At 40.2% G+C, this 25,927-nt stretch overlaps 1 protein-coding gene across 6 annotated transcripts in view; it reads right to left on the minus strand.

Moving 5' to 3' along the window:
• Positions 1-25,927, minus strand: part of LOC136873661 (RNA-binding region-containing protein 3) — a 134,921-nt gene that overhangs the window by 48,168 nt on the left and 60,826 nt on the right. For all 6 annotated transcript variants that reach the window (XM_067146751.2, XM_067146750.2, XM_067146749.2 and 3 more), the window contains exon 3: positions 21,816-21,947. In XM_067146751.2, coding sequence (XP_067002852.2) covers positions 21,816-21,947 — 132 coding nt within the window. The remainder of the gene's footprint in view (positions 1-21,815; positions 21,948-25,927) is intronic.

Consider the following 25,927-nt stretch of genomic DNA (forward strand, 5'->3'; position numbering starts at 1 on the left):
TTCAAAGTCATGACACTGATGATGCCGATTCTTGTGATGTCTGGTAGCCCACATCTCACGGTTCCCCAGAGCACCGGGAACTGTGCATCATTTCAGGGTGACACCCTAGCATTTTCCGAAGCCTCGATTCACTCGCACTCATTTTTTAGGCTGTTTGTACGATGGGTTCGCCTCTTCCAAAGGCCGTTAAAGTGCAAGAATGACAATATATTTTTGAACCAGGTTGGTGCCATGGTTTTTTAAAAAAATTGGCGACCGGAAAATAGTGTCCTCTGTTCACTACATTTTCAGATCTGGTTTTTGAATTATTCCGGTTACAAACATTAGTCCTAAAAGCTCTTTCACCTCATTTACGTTGACCGGTTTCCACGTCTGAAAAACAGAATATTACGTGAATGGATGCGGTGTTGCACTAATAACTTGTCTTGCCTAAAGGTTTGTTTGATGGCATACATATTCAAGGAAATCCTCATTTACAAATAAATTGAAGAAAGACATAATTTCGTTGCTATTTTCAATGTCAACATTTAATCCTACCCGGCCAGTAAACTTGATTGCAGGCAGGCAATAAGACGAACGCATACTGGTTATTTGAATGTCCTTAATTTCACTTTGTCCAGAGTCTGGTATATCATCATCGAAATTGCTTTTGCTATTACTGAAATCAGGGATGAGTTCATCACCAGAATCATCGTTCAGTAGTATGTCTTCAATTTCCTCACTGTGTTTGTAACTCATGCTAACGCGACACAATAACTCACTTCATTACACATGCTCACAAGGATACCATGCTGGCTTTGGTCTGTGCTTACTCAAAGAAAAAAAGCTTTGGAATGTACCCTCTGTTCAGGTAGTCAGGGTGAGGGACTGTTCATTTATATGCCATCTATGGTTTTCAACACGAACTACAACTTTGTACAAATTTATAGCTAAATTCAAAAGAAAGTTTACATCGCGCGACCTTAAATGCCATAACTCGGATACGGTCCTGCACATAGGCTGCTCTTAAATGCCTTAAGGCGTCTATGGAGGAGGGAATATGTTACGTACCGTATCGGATAGGCCAACATCACTGTGTCTGTGTAAATGACACCAAGGTAAGACTTCGGCTAACAAACTACAAAAGCTGTGTGACAACAAGGATTTATTCACCACCCTTCATTTTCTTTCTCCAAAAGCACACCGGTGTTCATTTGTGAGAAACATTTGACAGTTCAGTTTCACTGGATTAGAAATTAACCCACAAGATTAATTAATTAAATAATTATCATGGAGGTATTGCAGTGCGGCCCTTGTAAGGGTGGGAGGCATCGGCTGTGTGTTACTGTGGTGGAGGATAACGCTGTGTGCAGTACCAGTATATGCACACACACCCAGTCCCCACATCAAGGAAATCCCCAGACCCAGCCAGGAATCATGCCCGGATGATCAAAGGCCAAGACATTGGCCATTCAGCCAGACAAATGTACTGATGTCTAAATATCTCTCTGTTTTATATTTATGTGAATTACTTGATTATCCCGCTTGTTTAACAGTTTTATAATAATTAAATTACATCCTCTGTCAATGATGTGAACTTGCCACAGAGGAGAGGCTTGCACGTCCCAATGAAGCAGATAGCCGAGCCGTAGGTGCAACTACATTGGATGGTATCTGTTGAGAGACCACACTAACGAATGATTCATTGAAACACGAGGTAACAGCCTCTCGAAAGTTGCACAGGCAGCAGTCTACATGATCGACTGATACGGCCTTGTAATAATACTCAACATGGCTTAGCTGTCTTGATACTGCTGCACAGCTGAAAGCAATGGGAAACTACAGCCGTAACTAACTCGCAAGGACATGAATGATGTACCGATTATGGCTTCCTTCCGGGTAAAATATTCCGGAGGTAAAATTAGGATCTCCGGGTGGGGACTACACAGGAGGATGACTACTGACATTCGGCAACTCGGAGAGTGGAACGTTAGGAATCATCCTGGTAGGTTAGAGAATCTGAAAGGGGGAATGATATAAGTGAAGTATGTTGGCAGGTAAAGCAGGATTTTTTGTCAGAATTATTAACACAAAAGCAAACAGAGGAAATGCAGGAGTTGGTTTAATAATTAATAAGAAAATAGGGCAGTGGGCAAGCTACTACAACCAGCATAGTGAAAGGATTATTGTAGTCAAGATAGAGACCAAGCTAGTGCCCAACAAAATAGTGCAGGTCTAGACGCCTACTAGTTCAGCAGATGATGGAGAGAGAGACGATTTAAAAGGAGACGAGAATCTGTTTGGGATGGAAGACTGGAATGCAGTGGTAGGCCAAGGGAGAGAAGGTAGGAAAATTCGGATTGCGACAAAGGAATGAATGAGGAGGTGAGCTAGTTGAATTCTGCACTGATCATAACTTAGTACTTGCTAATACTTGGTTCAAACACCACAAATGACAGCTGTACAACACCTGGAGACACAGGAAGGTATCAAATAGACATCATTATGATTATACAGAGATTCAGAAACCATATGCTCCCAGGAGCAGACGTGGTGGTCATGAAATGTCATCTGAAGTTGAAGAAAGGAAAGAAAGCAAGATGGGACCTAGACAAGTTGAAAGAAAAGACTGTGAGGGATTGTTTCAAGGAACATGTAACACAACGACTAAATGAAAAGGCTGAAGGAAACACAATAGATGAAGAGTGGAGAGTTATAAAGAATGAGATAACTAGAGTATCTGAAGAAAAGTTAGGAAGAAAGGTAAGATGAAGTAAGAATCAGTGGATGTACCGAAAAAATAAAAGAATCCAAAAAATGAGGAGGGCAGAAAAGAATACAGGCAATTCAAGAATGAAGTACTGTATATAGAAGGTGCAAGTCAGCTAAGGAAGAATGGCTGAAAGAGAAGTGCAAGGATGTCGAAGGTTGTATGGTCCTAGGAAAAGTACTGTAGATGCTGCATGCAGGAAAATCAAGGAAACCTTTGGAGAAAGGAAAACTAGGTGTATGAATATTAAGAGCTCAGATGGAAAATCACTTCTAGGGAAAAAAGACAAGGCAGAAAGATGGCAGGAACATATTAAATGATAGTATCAAAGAAAAGAAGCAGATGATAAGGTCCTGGAACAAGAAGAAACTGTTGACGCTGATGTTATGGGAGACTCAATTTTGAGGTCAGAATTCAACAGAGCCTTAAGAGACTTAAATAGGAACAAGGCACTTGGAATTGATGACATACCATCAGAATTACTGAGTGCCTAAGGAGAAATCAGCCGGCCCGATCAGGCATTTTTACATGCATCTGAGGGCTGGTTGAGGTTCACTCAGCGTACATGATTACAATTGAGGAGCTATCTGACGGTGAGATGGCGGCCCCAGTCTAGAAAGCCAAGAACAACAGCCGAGAGGATCTGTCGCACCAACCACACGACACCTCGTAATCTACAGGCCTTCGGTCTGAGCAGGGGTCGCTTGGCAGGCCATGGCCCTTCCGGGCTGTTGCGCCGTCGGGATTGGGGGGATTTTAGGAAAAACCTACATGGGAAGGTTATTTCATTCACCGTGTAAGATGTAAGGTACAGGAGAAGTGCCATCTGATTTTAGACAGAATGTTGTTATAGCTATTTCCAAGAAATCAGGTGCTGCCAAGTGTGAAAACTACCGCACCATTAGTTTAGTATCTCATGCTTGCAAAATTTCAACACCTTATTATTTACAGAAGAATGGAAAGATGAGTTGAACCCGAGTTGGGAGAAGATCAGTTGGCTTCAAAGAAATGTAGGAACACGTGAAGCAATCCTGACTTTACGTCTGATCTTAGAGGATCGAATTAAGGACAAGCACACGTACATGGCATTCGTAGATGTAGAAAAGGCATTCGATAATTTTGATTGGACCAAGCTATTTGAGATTCTGAAAGAAGAATTATGTGCAATCTGTACAAAAATCAGTCTTCAGTGATAAGAATTGAAGGCTATGAAAAAGCAGCAGCAATCCAGAAATTAGTAGGACAAGGCTGCAGTTTGTCCTCTCTCCTTTTCAATGTTTACATAGAACAGGCAGTAAAGGAAATCAAAGAGGAATTTGGAAAAGGAATCACAATCCAAGGAGAGGAAATCAAAACCCTGAGATTTGCCGATGATATTGTCCCCATTTCTACCATCAAGGTAATTTGCCCCAGACTAGTCAGCCACACCAAGGGGTGCTCAGTTCGAACTATGATAAAAATAAAAATAATTCCCTAAAAAGACATATACCCTGGATTTTGATGGGGAACATATAACTAAATATGGACATAATGAGGTCAATTAAAAACTATAAATAAAGCAAGGCGAAGCATGACGTCAGTTTTCGGAGGAAAATCTGTTTATTAAAACAAACAAGCAAAATGTTTTAAGTGTCAAATGATGCAAATTTTTACACGACTCTGATGTTTTCTTTCAGCTTGATAAAGTCCAACTTGAGAACCAGAATATATTACAAATGTACAATGTATGCCGACATTCATATTTAACATATCAAATAAAATCTTGAAGTTTCATTAATTTTACACCTTAGGCTTGCTCGCACCACACGCCTGGCTTTACTTTTTGTTAAGGTTCCCCATTTCTGCACACTTTACTTTGCAGTGGGGTCCCTAACCTTAAGAAAAGACGTGATTTAATGCGTAAAAAGGGGAGACAAAACTAATCTAACTGTACAATATAAAACATGCTGAGTGGTAAAACATCCTACGCACAAATATATATACACCTCGAGTCATGAGCATAACAAACAATGTGGATCGGAACCACACAAATCAAATCACATAAATGGCAAATGTACACATTTAAAGAAACAAAAACATGATGCCAGGGCTCACCAAGAAAAGCATGCAGCATTCACGCAACTCTCATACACTCAAAGCCTCGATGGAAAATATAATATAAGGAAACACCTCCTATTCAACGTAGGATACCGATATAAATTTACGTGACACAAATCAATAAACTGGTGGACTTTACAGTATCACGCACAAATCAACGTGTCTTCCTGAAATAAAATTACGTGACACAAATTCATAAAACAAATAACAGAGTACGCTTTAACTTTCAACACATAATTCAACGTTGTATCCTGAAAAAGATTATGAGACACAAAATATTTCTCAGCGCGGTTATATCATAAAAGAAAAACAAAAAATGTCGCGATATAAAACTCTCGTCGGTAGACACACATATCACCCTCGCCAACACACGGCGGAATGACTCAAAGACGGAGAATCAGTCTCCCCAAATAATACAGCAAACATCAAAACCACAGGGTCCAACCCTTTACACACGCTGCTCAACAGTCTACCCGCGGCAAGTCAGACAATAGAGAAAAAATGCGGGCCTTTCAGATGAGGAACGCGTCCTCTTATTCAATATCACACTAAATAATATCTCATGTCCTAAAGTTGCCGGATCTAGAAAGGTATATAAAATGACGTTGTCTAACATATGCTCGCATGAAAAGAAACAAGACTGCGCTGGTCAAAGCACTCGCACTCAAAGTTAAACATGAATAATAAAGTGGCCACCTCTGTAATAAATATGATAAACTGAAACTAAGAAATGGCCACATTGACAATAGCTCATGTCTGAACAACGGAAAATTACTGAATATCTCAATCCTACAACTCGAGAAACTCACCTTAATAATAATAATAATAAAATAAAAATTTTACAGAAATTTTCTTTTTTTTAATATTCGGAACTCGAAATACAAAACTGCGTTCGCGGATCTTGTGAATCAGTTACTAATAGAACTGAGTTGTGTGAGTCACTGTGTGTATGTTGTGTGAATGGGCTTTCTTCATTTATTATTATTATTATTGTCATACTAATTGCCGTACTGATATGTAAGCCTAACTTAGTCTTAGAATTATTTGTCTGTAGTATTATTTCTTTTTTGAATTTTTATGTATTTTATGTTTACATTTTTAAATTTTATTGTTTATAGTGGTTAAGTGTAAGAGGGCCGTGAGCCCTAACTTCGCCACAAATGTAAGTCAGGAATGAATGAATGAATGAATGAATGAATAAATAAATAAATAAATAAATAAATAAATAAATAAATAAATAAATAAATTTACAATCTACATACTCAAATAGTCGTGAAGATGACGTTATCAAAATTTTGTGGATCTAAACTCCACCGTCTCACACATTCTCATTCACACATCATGCAATAAATCCCAGAAAACCTGACGGCATGTTTCCGTACACTCTGAGCTCCCATTAATAATACTTTAATCTAGTACTTCCTGACATTACTTTCAATCCTTATTTACATTTACGCCCCGAGACATACACAGCGTCTCAAACATCAAAGCAAAACAAATCAAAAATATATGAGGCTAAAATAAAAAGACTGACTTGTAAAAGAAATGACGCTGAACACTCAGATAAATAAATCAGAATAAAATGTAAGAAAGCAAGGTGCAACTTCATGAAAACGGTCCACATTTACGTTACAATTATATTTACATTAACAAGCTTCCTATCATTTACTTTAAATAGGACGTAGTCCTTCCAAACAAAGCACAATTTACTGAAATTAAATATCAAAACTAACTTATCCCCATTTGCAACATTACACACGTTCACACTCACATAATTACATTGGAAATTCTGTACTCATCTACTTCGTTGACTCATCGTCACCAGCCTTTGGAACAGCCGGCCCCATCTTATTTTAGCCAGCCATTTCGATGATGATGCCTTCAGAAAAGACTTGGATCAGTCCTTTGGTCTCCATTCTAGCGTCGAATAGGTGATGTATTTTCCATCGCTGCTTCTGGAGGTCGTCTAAAACACCCCCTCGTTCATGATATAGAAACTAGATCAAGATTAAACTAGCCGGTTGCTACGTATAGTACTATGGCCGGAGTAATTTCCGCTGACCGTGAAAGAAGTTCTCATTCAGCCTAGCAAAACAATTCCTCTTATCTCACCATAACTAGGTCAGATATTTCCCATGTATATGCAAGACTGGAAATTGCGAAGTTTAAGCCCTCGGCAAACTATTTACACAGGTAGGCTACAATGCATTTGAAATGATTTGAAGAAACTGTTCTCTCCCTCCGGAAATTGAAAGTTAAATGCCATTCTCCCAGTATTAGAAAACTTGAATACATTAAATGCAGACTGAGCGTCTTCCAACAAAATTTAAAAGTCCCCACAAGATCACTCGCGTAAATGAAAACTTCTTCTCACGATGTTACTTGCACAAAATCTCGCCGAATAAAGGGTAACTAACAGACGCGATCATTGTTTTTTATTAACTCGGCCTCTAAGACACTGTTGTATCCTCAATCGGGGCCATCACTTGCCCAGATCAATGCCTAGCCATATCGACCGTGGCTCAACACATCGCATACCTGACGCTTACTTCCAACATCTCTCGCAGGCTTCTCTAGCCTCTCGCCGGGCATCCGAAATGTTTTCCATTGGAGTTCTATTGTTTCCCTGTTTTGCTTTGTGTACGTCATGTCGAAATTCCACCTTCCAAACTTAGCTGGCGAGCAAACAAACCCGAGCTCCAAGCTCCTTGCAGAAATTGCGACGTGCTGCAGAATGTAGGCGTTTCCTGCCAGTTACTAGTACTTAATAAAAATGAAATATTCTCTGTACATTTGAATAAATGACTGATTAATCAAATGAGCACTTCAGTAAGGGCTCAACATTGTTATTTTTATCTGAATCTGCAGAAGATCTAGAGAAATTGCAGAATGGGATGGACAGAGTCTTGGACAAGGAGTACAAGATGAAAATAAATAAATCCAAAACAAAGGTAATGGAATGCAGTCGAATGAAGTCTGGTGACGCAGATTAGAAAATAAAGTCTTAAGGGAAGTAGATTAATATTGTTACTTGGGCAGCAGAATAATTAACAAGTGAGGAGGACACAAGCAAGGAAAACCTTTCTTAAGAAAAGAAATTTGCTCACTTCGAACACTGATACAGGAATTAGAAAGATGTTTTTGAAGACTTTTGTCTGGAGCATGGCATTGTATGGAAGTGAAATATGGACGATACCAGCTCAGAAGGAAAGAGAATAAAAGCTTTTGGAATGCTGTATTAGAGAGGAATGTTGAAGGTGAGAAGGGTAGACGAATCAAAAATGAAGAGATACTGAATCAAATTGGTGAGAGGAGAACAATTTGGCAAAATTTAACCAGAAGGGGCAAAATGATAGGCAAGTGTTAAGACACCCAGAATTTGTTCACTTAATTTTGAAGTTGCACAACCCCGTCCTTGTAAGATTTGATTAGAAAATAATTGTTCTTACTATCTAGGAAAACCATGTTCATAAATAAATCTAGTTGCATGTGCAGTGGAAGTCTATTTTCATATGTATAATTATGACAACCATGATGCTGAATTTGGATCTGACTGGAAATGACCTTGAGATAGGCCCCCTAACAAACAAGATGAAAAACTGAAAGAAAGATTTATAACAATGACCCAAATAAGGAAAGAGGACAATATATATGCAGTTCTTACTCACCATTAGCAAGACCGTGTAAACAACACCTGTGTCTTTCATTCATCACAACATTCCACGACCTGGATTAGAAATAAGAAAAGGGGAGTAAGAGATATTCATCACCACATTTACATTCTACTTAAATGTTATCTCCCACACACACACACAAAAAAAAGAATCCTCAAAGAGCAGGTAGGTAATAATCAACAAAGCCTATTTTCACCTACAGAAGTATGGCAAAGGGCTAGGATTGGGAAAGTAGTTGCCGTGGGCTTAATTAAGGTACAGTCCCAGCCAGCACGGAGCACATCGGAAACCATCTTCCCCCGTAAATGTAACTGCGTCTTATTGTGATGGGGGACAGTGTTCTATGTGGTGTACGAGTTACAAGGATGTCCCCCAGCCAAGACAATAATTTACGATTACATTTCTTAACCGGACCAGGAATCAAACCCAGATGCCCCAAGAACCGAAGGTGCTGACCATTCAGCTATGGAGCCAGATATTCTTTTGGTTTGTACACAGTGTAATTCGAAAATACAGTAGAAGTCTGCTATATCGAGTACGGCATATAATGAGAACTCCATTATAGCGACGACTTTTTTCTGTCCCTTCATATTCCTATATTAAACTGTGTATCGTCCTTCGGTTACATCCAGAACCATATCACTGACGCATCCGTTATTACAAGTGATTAAGCGCGCCCGATTTTTTCCGTTACCGATATTTATGCACCCCAGCGATGATATTGCATGCGATCGATTACTTTCGGCATCATGTCCTCGCTATGTACACTAGCGAGTTCTCTCGTCGTCATTCGAAGGCGATGTTGGAGTTGATAAGTAATACCCTTCGACTGCTGTTCTCTTAAGAAAATTCGAAATGAAAGAGGATAACACGTTTTCGTAATAAATGTGTAAATAACGTGTCCGATAACGGTTGCTAACTCGTTAAAAATTAAGGCTGACTAAACAAGCACTTAATTTTCAGGCTAAATACTGCAATTAAGTAAGAATGGGATACATACACCTTGAGATGACTTTTTTCTTCTCAGAATCCCATGCGAAAACTCACAGGTTGTTGCATTTGCGGTCTAACAGTAAGTTAATGGATACCACTGGCAACTACCGCGGTAACCACGCTGCTTATTTTCACACGCGCACAGAACTCGTTGACAATAAACGACCGCCTCTTTACTAGCTAGCCGCGACAACCGGTTGTGCAGTGCCTGTGTGTTTCTCAAATCTGCAGAATGGCATCAAAACATGCGACCCTTCGAATTCTTAGAAAGGCCACGGCTACACAGTGGCAGAGTCATAATGTGTCTATTGTACTTGACGCTTAGTAAAATTAAGGTTTATACACAGCAGGAATATTTTCGTGATGGATAGTCGTATTGTAAAGATACGTGGAAAAGGTATTCCCGGCAAATTATAAACGGTTCTAGTCGATATTATGATGCCAATTTTAAGTTATGGTTATTAAATACTCGGAAATGTAGAATAATTGTGCAGCCGCAAGAAAATACGGCATAGGCCTAACTAAAGCCAATATTTGGCGTTAGCGTGAAGACAAAAGAGCTAAAAAATGTGTACTGTAAAAAAATGCATTCAGTGGTCCGCAACAAGGACGCTTTAAAAAGTCTAAGATTAAAATTGTGAAATATATGCACGAAAAACGCAAGGGCGGAACGGCCATACCGTGGCGCAATAAACTTGTTCGCTGACTTTCAACATCCGCGATTAGGCCTATACATCGCTACCCGCTGAATTTGGCCGAACCCGGCAAGTGAGACGTGCTTGCAGCGGTAGCCGGTTATATCTGACGCTGACTAAAAGTAAGAGTTTTATGGAGAGCAAGAATAATTTCCTGATGGATCGTCGTATTGTAGATGCATAAATAACGTGGCTGATAGCAGTTTTTATGTCGTTAAAAATAAAGACTGAAGTAAACGACATCTTAATTTTAATGTTATATACGGAAATTAAGTAAGAATGTGATACACCTCAAGATATGGCAGAGTGCATCACTGATTTCAGAGGATATTTCATATCTTCTCGCATCTAGTTAAGTTTCGGAAATGCTATTTACATGTAAATTTTTGCGAAGAGGTTATTTCTCTATATGCGTATTTTTTGTAGGAAAAAGTGGGGTTCATCTTTGATTCGGAGAATTCAGAATAGGTATTGCCGGCAAATTTTCAACGGGTTCTCTTTGGTATTATGATGCCAATGTTAAGTTAATGGTCCTTAAACCCGTGGAAACAAAGAATAATTGTGCAGCCGCAAAAAGAAAGAAATACGGGATGACGAAAATCAAATGTTCGGTGTCTAAAAATAGTCTAAAAATGCGCAGGCCTACTGTACAACAAGGGATTCATATGATTTTACGAAGTTCTTTTTGAGCCTGATTAAAATTTTTTGAAAGAAAAAGTCGGGTTCATCTTGAATTCGGAGAAATACGGTACTATATATTTTTTCTGAACGAAATTAAACATACACTTTCCCGTAGTATTGGATTATGAAAAATAAACAAGTAAGCCGTAGTGTGGATATCATCTGCGGAAACGCAAGTTTTGAACAAAGTGATTGCCGTTTCATACCGATGTTAATGTGCATGGGGGTTTTTCCAACTTTTATACAAAAATGGGATACAACAACAATCCGTTATAGCGAGTAAATTTTTTGCTGTTATGAATTCTCGCTATAACGTACTTCTACTGTAATTATACTCTGCCATCGTTGTTAGTAGTTTTGAGAGATTTCTGACGTGATGTCTGTTGGTACCTTGCTGTAATGAAATCATGGGCTCACATTCCAGCTTACAGCTTTGGATCATGTTGGTCCTTCGAAGTGTGCAATGGAACTCACAAAGAGGACCGAGATACAATCATTTATCTTGTTCCTGACAGCACACTGGCCAAGAGTCGTCACCAGCCCCACTGCATTGAGTGATTTCCAGGTTCTTTGAAAATGTTCACGTTCTTTGATACAGTAGAAGTCCACTATAGCGAGTACGGCATATAACGAGAACTCTGCTATAGCGACGATTGTTTTCTGTCCCTTCAAAATTCCTATATTAAACTGTGTATCGTCCTTCAGTTACAGCGACAGCCCTGTCGCTGATGCATCTGTTATTATGAGCGATTAAGCGCGCACGATTTTTTCCATTACTGATATTTATGCACCCCAGCGTCGATACTGCATGCAATCAATTACTTTCGGCATCGTTTCCTCACTATGTGCACTAGCAAGTTCTCTCGTCGACATTCGAAGGTGATACAGATGTTGATTCCCATACGGAATCTGAAATACTTGTTCCGAATGAGTAAATTTATAATACCAATATAAATGGTCCGTTATCAGACATTATAATTTTTCAGCTAACTCATTCCCGGTTGCCAGCATATCGCCCCCGTGTTAGCTGGAAAATTTAGTACCTAGCCAGCATCTTGGTAGGTGTGCTAGGTACCAACTGACGAGCCCAGCCTAGCACACGGGGGCGAAACGCTGGCAACCGGGAATGAGTTAGCTGGAAAATTTATAATGTCTAATAACAGACCATTTATATTGGTATGCGAAGGTGATGTCGGAGTCGATTAGTAATACCCGTCGACTGCTGTTCTGTAAAGAAAATTTAAAATGAAAGAGAACATGTTTTCGTAATAAATGCGTAAATAATGTGTCCAATAACGGTTGTTAACTCATTAAAAATTAAGGCTGACTAAACAATCACTTAATTTTGAGGCTAAATACTGCAATTAAGTAAGAATGGGACACACCTCGAGATACGGCAGAGTGCTTAATTAATTTCAGATGTTAGTTTATATTTTATCGCGGCTGGTTAAATTACAGAAAGGCTATTATGAAAATTTATAGCGAGAAGGTTATCATTTCTCTACTGGCGCTTGAAGCGTGTTTTCTTCATACGTATAGTACGGTCAAGTTTGGATAGTTTATGAAGTTTGAATAAGAAAACTGAAACGTTTGCAACAAAATGCAATCGATCATCTTTGGTACGGTATAGTTTTCTCACTTTGTGCATTTGCGAGCTCTCTCGCCGACATTCAAAGGGGATGTTGGAATTGATTACTAATACCTGTCGACTGCTGTTCTCTAAAGAAAATTCAAAATGAAAGAGGATAACACGTTTTCGTAATAAATGCGTAAATAACGTGGCTGATAGCAGTTGTTAACTCGTTAAAAATAATGACTGCAGTAAACGATATCTTGATTTGAATGTTATATACGGAAATTAAGTAAGAATGTGATACACCTCAAGATATGGCAGAGTACATCACTGATTTCAGAGGATATTTCATATCTTCTTGTGTCTAGTTAAATTTCGGAAAGGCTATTTACAACTAAATTTTTTGGGAGTAGGTTATCATTTCTCTACATGCATTTCAAATATGTTTTCATGATACATATACGGTTAGGTTAGGTGACGCCGTTGGAAGAAGAAGAAGAAGTGTTTGCCACAGAAACCTCTGGAGTGATACTGTATTTCTCCGAATCCAAGACATTTTTTCCTCAGATTCTCATGCGAAAACTCAAGGGTTATCTTCCATTCACGGCCTAACAATAAGTTAATGGATACCACTGGCAACTACCGTGGTAACCACGCTGCTTCTTTTCACACACTAACAAAACTTGTTGACAGTAAACGATCGCCTCTTTACTATAGCCTACATCGCTATCCGCGACAACCGGTTGTACAGTGCTTGTGTGTAACGTCACTGGATCACAGGAAATAGTGAAGAGAGTATGGCGTTCTGTTAGCTTCTACAAAAACGTTTCTCAAATCTGCAGAATGGCATCAAAACATGCGAACCTTCGAATTCTTAGAAAAGCCAGGGCTACTCAGTGGCAGAGTTATAACGCGTCTATTGTACTTGACGCTTAGCAAAATTAAGTTTTATAGACGGCAGGAATATTTTCGTGATGGATAGCAATGTATGATAAAAGAAGCGGTTGTTTATTGTCAACGAGTTTTGTGTGTGTGCGCACGGGGGTGAAAAGAAACAGCATGGTTACTGCGGTAGATGCCAGTGGTGTTCATTACTATTAGGCCGCGAATGCAAAACAACCCTTGATTTTTCACAGGAGATTCTGAGAAAAAACGTTGTCTTCAATTCTGAGAAATATGGTATCACTCCAGAGGCTTCTATGGCAGACATTTCAGTTTTCTTCTTCAAACGGCGTCACCTAACCTAACTGTATATGTATCATGAAAACCTATTTGAAATGCATGTAGAGAAATTATAACCTCCTCGCTAAAAACTGGCATGGGAATAGCTTTCCGAAATTTAACTAGATGCGAGAAAATATAAACTATCCTCTGAAATCAGTGAAGTACCCTGCCATATCTTGAGGTGCAGGCCTATCCCATTCTTACTCAATCGTGGTATTTAGCATTAAAATTAAGCGATCGTTTATTCAGCATTTATCTTTAACGGTTATCGGACACATTATTTACACATTTATTACGAACATTTATTACGAAAACATGTTCTAATCTTTTATTTTCATTTTCATTGTGGAAGAGCAGTCGACGGGTATTACTAATCGACTCTGACATTGCCAATAATACCAATATAATGGTCCGTTATTGGACATTATAAATTTTCCAGCTAACTCATTCTTGGTTGCCTGCGTTTCGCCCTCGTGTGCTAAGTTAGGCTCATCAGTTGGGACTTAGCACACCACCCAAGACGCAAGGCTAGTGCATACCATGGAGGCCACTGCATAGGCTATTTGAAGCCACCAGTAGTGCCAATGCACTATGAGAGCTATGTCTCATTTCCAAAAATAGATGCCTGCCTGGCCATCAAATCATGTAGATGGGAATCAACATCTACATGATCCAACATTGCCTTCGAATGTCGACGAGAGAGCTCGCTAGTGGGCATAGCGAGAAAACGATACTGAAGATGATCAGTCGCATGCAGTATAATGACTGGGTGCATAAATATCGGCAACGGAAAAAATTGAGCGCGCATAATCGCTCGTAATAACGGATGCGTCAGTGTTAGGGCTCTCGCTGTAACCGAAGGATAATACACAGTTTAATATATGAACTTTGAAGGGACAGACAAAAATCATCGTTATAACGGGGTTCTCGTTATATGTCGTACTCGCTATAGGGGACTTCTACTGTACATATATTTGTACGTTTCAGTCTGTGTGACTTACATCAGCTAAAGGAATAATTATTTTATTTTATTTTTCAAAGTCAATATGGAACAAACATGATGTTCTGCAGCAGAATATGCATGTTCTGTTTGATTAACATCATGTCATGCCAAACAGGTAGATACTGCTTTAATGAAACTTGCCGGATTATAACTGGTTACCTAAGATCTACACCTTGTGATAAGGTATACTGCTTGGCCGGCATTGCTTCCCCAGATATTAGATGTGAAGTAGCTCCCAAACATGAAAAATCTAAAGTAGACCTTTCCCAAATACATCCATTACATGATTATCAACGTGGTCAACAAGGATTGAAATACAGCAGAAGTTTTCTACATTCTACCGAGTGCCTTTCGGATTCACCTCAATCATCAAGACTAACTTCCTGGAGATCCAGAAACCTTCACCTCAATGGATGGATGGATCCATCTGAAATTCTTCCAACCGGTTATGAAGAGTCATGGTCTACATCAAAGAGTCTGAACAGGCTGCGGTCTGGGGTCAGTCTATCTAAGATCACTATGAAGAAGTGGGGTCTATCTGAAGAGTCAACCTATCAATCACTACTGATCTGCATTTAGGGCAGTTGCCCAGGTGGCAGATTCCCTATCTGTTGCTTAACTAGCCTTTTCTTAAATGATCGCAAAGAAATTGGAAAATTATTGGTAACTTATTCCAATCACTAACTCCCCTTCCTATAAACAAATATTTGCCCCAATTTGTCCTCTTGAATTCCAAATTTATCTTCATATTGTGATCTTTCCTACTTTTAAAGACACCACTGAAACTTATTCGTCTACTGATGTCCTCCCACGCCATCTCTCCACTGACAGCTCGGAACATACCACTTAGTCGAGCAGCTTGTCTCCTTTCTCCCAAGTCTTTCCAGTCCAAACTTTGCAACATTTTTGTAATGCTACTCTTTTGTCGGAAATGACCCAGAACAAAATGAGCTGCTTTCTTTTGGATTTTTTCCAGTTCTTGAATCAAGTAATCTTGGTGAGGGTCCCATACACTGGAACCATACTCTACTTGGGGTCTTACCAGAGACTTATATGCCCTCTCCTTTACATCCTTACTACAACCCCTAAACACCCTCATAACCATGTGCAGAGATCGGTACCCTTTATTAACAATCATATTTATGTGATTACCCCAATGAAGGTCTTTTCTTATATTAACACCTAGATACTTACAATGATCCCCAAAAGGAACTTTCACCCCATCAACACAGTAATTAAAACTGAGAGGACTTTTCCTATTTGTGAAACTCACAACCTGACTTTTAACCCTGTTTATAGACATACCATTGCCTGCTGTCCATCTCACAACATTATCAAGGTCACGTTGCAGTTGCTCACAATCTTGTAACTAATTTCTGACTCTGTACAGAATAACATCATCTGTAAAAAGCCTTAGCTCTGATTTCACTTCTTTACTCATATCAATTATATATATATACGAAAACATAAAGGTCCAATAATACTGCCTTGAGGAATTCCTCTCTTAATTATTACAGGGTCAGATAAAGCTTTGCCTATTCTAATTCTCTGAGTTCTATTTTCTAGAAATATAGCCACCCATTCAGTCACTATTTTTTCTAGTCCAATAGCACTCATTTTTGCCAGTAGTCTTCCATGAACTACCCTATCAAATGCCTTAGATAGGTTAATCGCAATACATTCCATTTGGCCTCCCGATTCTAGGATATCTGCTATACCTTGCTGAAATCCTACCAGCTGAGCTTCAGTGGAATAACCTTTCCTAAACCCAAACTGCCTTCTGTCAAACCAGTTATTAAATTTGCAAACATGTCGAATATAATCAGAAAGAATGCTTTCCCAAAGCTTACATGCAATGCATTTCAAACTGACTGGCCTGTAATTTTCAGCTTTATGTCTATCACCCTTTCCTTTATACACAGGGGCTACTACAGCAACTCTCCATTCATTTGGTATACCAAACAATAATCAAATAAGTATTTCAGATATGGTACTATATCCCAACCCATTGCCTTTAGTATATCCCCAGAAATCTTATCAATTCCAGCTGCTTTTCTAGTTTTCAACTTTTGTATCTTACTGTAAATGTCATTGTTATCATAGGTAAATGTTGATACTTCCTTAGTATTACTCAACTCCCCTATCTGGACATTATCCTTGTAACCAACAATCTTTACATACTGCTGACTGAATACTTCTGCCTTTTGAAGATCCTCGCATACACACTCCCTTGTTCATTAATGATTCCTGGAATGTCCTTCTTTGAACCCTTCCATTTTTCACTAAAATTTGTATAACCACCAATTATGCATTTCTTCATGTTATCCTTAGCTGACCTCTTTGCTAGATCCAATTTCCTAGTAAGTTCCTTCAATTTCTCGTTTCTTCCATAACCATTTCTAACTATTTTGTTCCAACCTGCACCTCCTTCTTAGTCTCTTTACTTCTCTGTTATAATATAGTGGATCTTTACCATTCCTTACCACCTTTAAAGGTATAAACCTATTTTCACATTCCTCAACAATTGTTTTAAACCCATCCCAGAGTCTGTTTACATTTTTATTTATCATTTTCCAGCGATCATAGTTGCTTATTAAAAACTCCCTCATGCCTGTTTTATCAGCCATATGGTACTGCCTAATAGTTCTAATTTTAATACCTTCCTTTCTTTCACATTTATTTTTAACTACGACAAAAACAGCTTTGTGATCACTAATACCATCTATTACTTTGGAACCCTCTGTGCCTACAGAGAAGGACAAACCAACTCCTGCCCTCTCGTTTGCACTATGCAAGATTTAGTGAAGGCCATACCAAATTCTGGTCCGATATGATATGAATGTACGTCTAGTGTGTTATCTAATCATTGTAACTCCACCACTGTCCGGCCCCAAGTCTGGTATGGGAAAGGAGGAGGGTTAGCTGTAAAGACAGCTAATGCCGAGCGTACTCCACCCCCCATAGGGGCCAATGGCTTAGGGCGGATGAGCCCCTTTGGGTGGTGTGATGGTCCCCTCGGTGTAGGAAATGACACTGGAACCCATCATCTGTGTCTTTGGCCCAACGGCAAAACAGACAGAGGAACCTCCTTTTTATGGTTCTCATCGGTCGTGGAGGTGGACGAGGTCATGCCAGACGGACTGGCTGTGAAGGCGCAATTCAATGGTATTTCGAGTCTGCGGCAGTCCGTTGCAGTCGTGATACTAGAACCTACACGCCGCATTTCCTTTGTGCCGCAGGGTATAGTTCCGAGATCATAGTGTCTGAGTCAGTTCCTTGCAAGCTGCGATCCACCTTAAACAAAATCCCACTTGTGGCACTTTTCATGCTGTCACTCCCTTCAACTCAAGCCCAACGGCAATGGAATAAGGATGGTGGAGGCAGATTTTTGGGTGAAACTGGAAGTGGACGCAATTCTCCCCTAGTACGTCGGCACTGCATTGTGCTGATCACATGTATGGCTTGCAGTGGTGTCGCTACCGGCGTGCTAGCCGGCCAGTGTCTTGGAAAAGGTGCGGTATCCAACTGATGAGCCCATGCCGCACTCTAGGCGAAACACTGGTAATATTTGACAATTGAGTTTCCTGAATTTTATTTTTGGAAGCCTCTAGTTCGGACCTGCATACTGGCAGCAGATGTGCGATGGTCATCTGAGACCCCGTGACTACGCAGAATTCGGTCCTGTATCTGTGTTTGGGCAGGCCTATTTAGGACCATCGCTGCCCACCCTGAATGGGGAAGGCCCTAGAAAATGTGGGCTAAACATCAATAGTCACACTCTCAGCCGGCTGAGAAGCCGCACCCAGCGGGTCACCTCTTATGCGTTCGAAAAACAAAGATTACCAAAACTTTGATTATAGGAACCTGGAATGTTGGAACCCCGCTTGATTTGAAAGACAATAACAGACCTGAAAGAAAAACACTGCTTGTCCCCATGAGGTTGGACGAATGAACATTGACACTGCTGCCTTAAGTGAAACTAGATTGTCCAGTGAAGGTAAACTTACAGAGTTCAGCTCAGGCTACGCAATTTTCTGGAAGGGAAAAGATGAGGGAGAACGCCACATTCATGGTGTGGGATTCACTGTGAAGACTACATTGGTGAATGATTATCAGCTAACTCCAACCGCAGTCAGTGAAAGGATTATGACTCTCCGAATCCCACTCTCTGGAGCCAAATCTATGACACTCATCTCTGCACATCCTCCCACCTTGGATGTTGATGTAGAAGCTAAAGACCAATTCTACAACTTGCTGAGCACCACCATCACCAAAGTACCACCAAGAGACAAACTCTTACTACTTGGTGATTTTAACGCCAGAGTTGGTAAATATCACTAATTATGGGGCAATGTGAGGGGGAAAACATGGACTTGGCAACTGTAATGTGCTGAACATGAACTCTTCATTACTAATGCTCGTTCCGCCTGCTTAATCGCTACAAGGCCACTTGGATGCATCCTCGCTGAAAGCACTGGCACATCATAACCAGGCAATGTGATAAAAAAGATGTCCTTGTTACAAGGACTGCTGGACAGATCATAAGCTCCTTTTTTGCCGGTTGAGAATCTCAATCTGCCGCAAGCCAAAAAGATCCATCCACAACCTGCCCATAAAGAAATTTGATACTTCTACACTTCAGACTGAATCCATTGCTACAGATTACGGAAATGAAATCTCAAACAAACTGGCTAGTCATCCAGTCAGCAGTGATAGTACAAATCAGGAATGGGCCATGCTTCAGAAGGTCATCATTGAGTCAGCTGAGGAAACAATTGGTTTTGTGAGGAAAAAAATACAGGACTGGTTTGATGAAAATAATGAAGAAATTAAATGTCTAATCAATGCCAAATGGGAAGCCCACCTATCCTATCTTCAAGATCTATCTTACAATGGGAAGAAATCACATTTCTTGGAACTTATAGGAAAATGTCAGGCACAAATGAGGGAAGTTAAGAATAACTGGTGGCAACAAAAAGCTGAAAAACTACAAAGACTATCTGATGCCCGTGACCTGCAAAACTTCTATGCTGGCAACAGCTAAGAAGAAGCCAGCATTCAACCTACTCTTCTTCTTTATTACATCATTTAGTGCACAGTGGTCTTTTATAATATACAGCGCACCGAACTTTACATAACTTCCGCTCAGTGCTTCGTCAATTGGAAGAGTTATTATTTTTAATATATCTCTACTCAAATTCCCACATGGTATGTACCTTTAAAAAGACTGTACTTGTGTTTACATTGTTTATGTTTTTCTTCGATATTTACGCTTTAATTTACTTCAGGCTGATGATGACCTATTACTAGGTCGAAACTAGTCCCTATGTAATTTTCATTTTGTATTGAAAAGGTGGACCAATAATAATATATTATTTTACTCTATTGTCCTCTTGATTTGGGAAACTCGAGAAGTACCCGACGACTTGAAGAATCTTCGGTCACTATCTTCAAGAAAGGCAATCGTAGTGTACGTGGGAACTACCGTGGTATATCGCTTTTGTCTACTGCAGGTAAAGTTCTCGCAAGAATTCTATTAAACCGGCTCCGAGTTATCTCTGAGAGGATTTTGCCCGAGTCTCACTGTGGTTTCCGAACCTCCAGAGGCACAACAGATATGATCTTCTGTGCTAGACAACTCCAGGAAAAATGCAGAGAACAGCAGCAGCCTCTGTATTTAGTTTTCTATGACCTAGAAAAAGCCTTTGATTCAGTACCAAGATCTGCTATGTGGAAAGTATTGAGACATTTTGGATGTACTGAACGTTGTGTGGAATTGGTTCAATCTCTTCATGTTGGCATGTCTGGACAGGTTCTTCATGGTAACTCAGTATCAGATTCATTCCCAATCACACATGGATTGAAACAAGGCTGTGTGCTTGCTCCTACATTCTTTGCACTATACATGCTGCATGAATCATCTGCAAACAACTTAGGCATGGAGATTAAATTTCGTTTTGATGGAGGCCTTTTCAATCTGGCAAGACTTTGCTCACAAAGACGTACTCTGGTTACCCGAGTGACAGAACTGCAGTATGCTGACGACACTGCATCTCCTGCTCTAACACCTGCAGAACTATAACAGTCAGTCAACTGCTTTAAAACTGCATGTGATCGCTTTGGTCTTGCCATTAATGCGGAAAACATGAAGGTTCTTGCACAATCTGCCCCAGGATGAATTCTTCTGGAGTTCAGTATCTCCATCTTAGACACAACACAGAAACAAGTTGATCACTATTCATATCTTGGAAGCACCTTGTCTAAACAGTGTACCTGTGAACAAGACGTTGATAAAAGAATTGGGGCTGCTCATGCAGCGTTCAGACTGTTAATGCACAGAGACTTCATGAATAACAACCTAAAACTGCATACCAAACTCATGGTGTACAAAGCTGTTGTCATTTCAACGCTGTGAAACTTGGACACACTATCGCCGTGATATCAAAAAACTTGAGCCCTTCCACCAACAGAAAATGAGATTCATCTTGAATATTAAGTGGGAGGACTATGTGACCAACATGGCAGTTCTTGACAAAGAGCAGCTAAATAGCATTGAGGCAACAATCATCGTTCATCAACTGAGATGGTTGGGCCATGTTCACCGCACGAGTGACACCAGGCTCCCCCACCAAATTCTTTACGGTGAACTTTGCTCTGGCAGTAGACCTCATGGAGCCCCTCTTAAGCGTTTTAAGGACCAGCTGAAACACATCATGAAGACAATTGGTATAGTTATACAGATATGGGAAGAATGTGCTGTGGACCGCTCACTGTGGCGGAACACTACATCCACCGCTGTCAACTTGTTTGATAGAGAACGCCGCAAACATCAAGAGGCCAAGCGACAAGCAAGAAAACTCCGCCAATTACAACCCCGCCCTCCTCTATCCATTCAGTGTGATTTGTGGGCGTATGTTTTATGCCAGGATGAATCATTGTTCTCATTCTTAACTAATAATTTATACATGATGTATTGCTTCTGATACAAATAAATAAAATCAATAATTGTAGTAACAGCTTTTGACAGAACAGTGGTGACAAGAATGCAATTCTTGCTGTGGGAGTGTGTTCACTTGCTATGTTACAGCTACGGTGGTAAACTTGTATTTCCTGTGAACATACTCACGTGTGTTTTTTCTCTGGCAGAGATTCCTTGTTCTCATCCCCTCTAGCAAACTCCACACACAGTGGGTAGCCCAGAACATCGAGCTGGTGAAGTCGACCTAGGGCGACTTTGGCCTCCGCCTCAGTATTAAAGCTATGAAAACAGACCAGTAAATAAACGATAAATCAAGTAATATAAGAAGAAAAACAACACACAAATATAATAAACACAATGAGGTCAGTGAACAAAGGTTATTTTTTTTAATTAAGGACCGGTCGTTCACATCTTTTAAAGTCTCACATGTTCATTCTTTCATGCTTGCACCAGTCCCAGCATCCACATGCTAGTTGCCACATTGGTATCCTGGTGTTTCTTCGAACTGCGCAATAGAACTCGTTAAGACAACTGAGCAGCCTGCCAAGTGTGAGATTCGATCATTTATCTCGATCTTGACAGCACACCAGCCAAGATTCATCACCCCAACGGACTGAGAGATGGAAAAGTCTGCAAACGGGTAAGGTCATTCAAGGAAAGTCAGGAAAATATTCTTAAAGACTGGTGCTCTGGTCATTTCACATGTTTCAAGGTCAGTCCCTATAGAATTGTGTCAGTAAAGTTGTGCAAGGAACACATGTTTCGACATTTCTAACCCGGAACCACGAAGGGGGTGATGCGTTATTAGAGGACATCATCACTGGGACAAGACATGCGTGTACCTCGTGACCGTAGATTGCATGCAGCAATCAAGCGAGCAATGAATGGAGTGGCCAAACACATCACATCTGAACAAAGTGAAATTTAAGCAGATTTTCTCAATTGAGAAGTTTATGGCAACCGTATTTTGGGAATGATATTGTCACGCCCACCAAATTAGGCAGGTCAGAGAAATTACACTGTTGCCAAGGTGATGCATCAACTGGCAAAGAAAAGTCTAATATTGAACGCATCTTTTCGGAATGCGAGGCAGTTTGTTCTCTCAAGCTCCTGATGTTACCTCCTACAATGTGTCAAAACAAATTATACTACAAGCTTCAGGAAAGACTGCTGATTTCCACACAAACCAAGTTAAAATAATTATTAAGGATAAAAAACTGAACAAGTAAATTCAAATCCATAAAAACATGTATTGAAATTTTCAGTAAGCAGGCAAATTTTTTTTGAGCCATAAAATGTTGGCTGCAGGAAAAATGTAGAAAATAGTCAAACTTATATATATTACCCGAAACATGTTTCCATGGGTCTTTTCATTTTCCAGAAAAATGGGCCAAAAAGTGGCCGTATAAAGGTTGCTAGCAAAGTTGCCAATCCGTGCTCAGAGGTAAGCGACTCGCGACCATATCTCGCTTCACCATTCCCGTATCTGACAACAGTGCAGTTTTCCTCACCCGCCTAATTCACTGGCCGCAGGTTTAGTAGACTTCATGCCCCCATACAGAACAATCAATGCAAACTGTGTTTTGTATGAACTTGACAAGATTTCACCAGGCCAGAGCATTGTTGCTTCTGCAGCTCAAATGCAAGCTCAAATTGAATTGTTTGATTGGCAGCAATTCGATGAGCCCTCCTAGTGTCCTTCTGATAAAGCTGGGAAGCGAGAACGAGCTCTTTGGCAGTCGGAAGAACTCGGACTCATGGGAAAAGAGCCCGTCTCTTTGAAGATAATGATTTTTTGTTGTACTAAAAGACATTTCTTTTCTGTTTCAACTGTGAGGTTTCTCAGTCTACCAAAAACTAAGTCAGAAAATACTCATTAAACAAGAGACTATACATGACTTGGAAAAGGCTTACAATAATTTACCCAGAGCAAATGTATGGAAACTATACTCCACACGGCTTTACTTCTAAACTGACGTTTTGGCCGATGTTGGCTCTGTCTGGTGGTTATCAGCTGAACGTAGACATCCAACCAATCCCAAGCTGCCATTCATATCGACTTATATCGGCGGAGTGCGATCTCGAAACCTTGTTGCCAACTTTAATATTTACATTCACCTTATGGTTAACCTACACGCTTAGCGTCTATGGTATTCGGTACGGTTAGCGATCTTTTGCACTTTTCTTCAGTATTGAATGTTTTTCATATTAGTCTTTATCTCTCTAGTATAGCACAGTATAGTGTAGTTTGCAGTTTAGCATAGCGTAAATTAGCACAATACAGGTTTAGTAGTTTAGTATAAAAATAGCTGTAGTTTTATTTACGTCGTGTATTGTTTAGTGTACATAGTTTGTGCATGTTTAGCATGTCTCAGTGTAGTTCGGGAAAGACAAGTGGCAAGAAAGTGATTCTGAGATCAGTGGAGTGTTCCTCCTTCCTGTGCCAGCCATCAGCAATGAGTGGTGAGTGATTTCTCAATCTTATCAGTGTCGGATGTTGTTAGTAAGTGAATTTGTTTTCAATCCCGATTCATTTGTTTTTCTGAGTACGGTATTACATTTTTCGAGGACAATTTATCACGGTCGTATTGCATCAGCTGTTCTTGCGCAGAAGTGCGCTGGCAACAGACACTCCCAGCACTTAAAGCCATACGCCATTTAATTTCATGGACGAAGTCGTGAAGGAGTCAAAGGAAAAACATGGGAACAGTGAGCTGAAGGTTTACAGACTATATTGTGATGTGAGGAACAAACAGAGAGGAAGTACGGAATTTTGTTTGGAACATCTCTGAATAATTCCCGCTTCATCTTGTAGATTTTCATTAATTTCCGACAGGTGGCAGCACCTTCAAAATTGCTCCTGGAGGTGCATACCAAACAGGGAGCAGGTACTGAGTTTCTTTTAGCGGAAAACCAGGGCATCACAGATGTACATAGGCGCTTGGAGACCTGGCAGTGGAAAAAAGCACGGTGAGTCGTTGGGTGAGGCGTTTCATCATCACAACAAGGTCGAGGAAACCTGTCTGATCTCCCGCGCGACGGCCAGTCAGCTGCACACAGCTGTGTCACCTGCGAAGTCGGAACATGCGGCCACCCTTATTCGAGGTGATCCACGGACCACAGTCAAACACCTCGCTGCTGAACTTGACGTCTCTGTTGGCGGTGCTGACACACTTATCCAGCACTTGGAGTATTCAAAGCTTTGTTCCCGCTGGGTTCCTCGCCACCTACTTGAAGACCATAAAGAGGAAAGAAGAAACATCACTTTTCAACTAGTCATCACTTTGGGTTCGAAGCTCCTGCATGATATTGACATTTTGTCAATCTGTGCAGAATTGCTTGCTCATTATGAGGCTGAAGGTGACAATTTATTGTCAGGTGATGAAACATAGATTGATCACTTCGAATTGGAAACAAAACAGGAATCCATGGAGTGGCGCTACACCAACTCTCCCATGAAGAAAAAGTTCAAAACCGTACCCTCAGCTGGTAAAGTCATGGCTGTGGTCTTCTGGTACTCTGAAGGGATTATTCTCTTCGATGTTCTCCTTCGTGGTGAAACCACCAACTTTGAAGTGTATTGTGCTACTCTAATTAAACTGAAGAAACGACTTCAGAGTGTTCGTAGCCACAAAAATGCAAACTAATTTCTCCTTCTCCATAACCTCACACAAGTGCGCATATCCGACAGGAGCTCACAAAACTTGAGTGGACTGTTCTTCCTCATCCAGCCTACAGCCCGGATCTCGCACTTTCTGATTTCCATCGGTTTGGCCCAATGAAGGATGCACTCTGCGGGAAGCACTACATGGGTGATGGGGAAGTTATCAATGCAGCAGGATGTTAGTTCCGACATCGACCAGTCGAGTGGTACCAACGCATACATGCCCTCACATTATGGTGGGGTAAGGGTGTAGCATTGAACGGAGATTATGTTGAAAAATAGGGTATTGTAGCAAAAGGATTGGGGAATAGCATGGTGTATTTGAATCATCAATAAAACCAAACTGCTTTTATAAAAAAAATGTGTTGCATTATAAACTGAACTTCCTCAAGGGCAATTCGACATGTTGAGTGAGATTATTGAAAATTATGGAATGAAAATCATTGTGATAAAGTGTAAGATAACGGGGTTGAGTAGAGGAGAAAGCAAAAGGAATTATAAAAATAAACAGATAAAAAATTAAATTGTGAAGAGCTTCAAGTACTTGGGAAGCACAGATGCAGGATGGAGGGCTGAACATTAGTAAAAGGATTCA

The sequence above is a fragment of the Anabrus simplex genome, chromosome 5, assembly GCF_040414725.1.
Source record: "Anabrus simplex isolate iqAnaSimp1 chromosome 5, ASM4041472v1, whole genome shotgun sequence".
Taxonomy (NCBI): domain Eukaryota; kingdom Metazoa; phylum Arthropoda; class Insecta; order Orthoptera; family Tettigoniidae; genus Anabrus; species Anabrus simplex.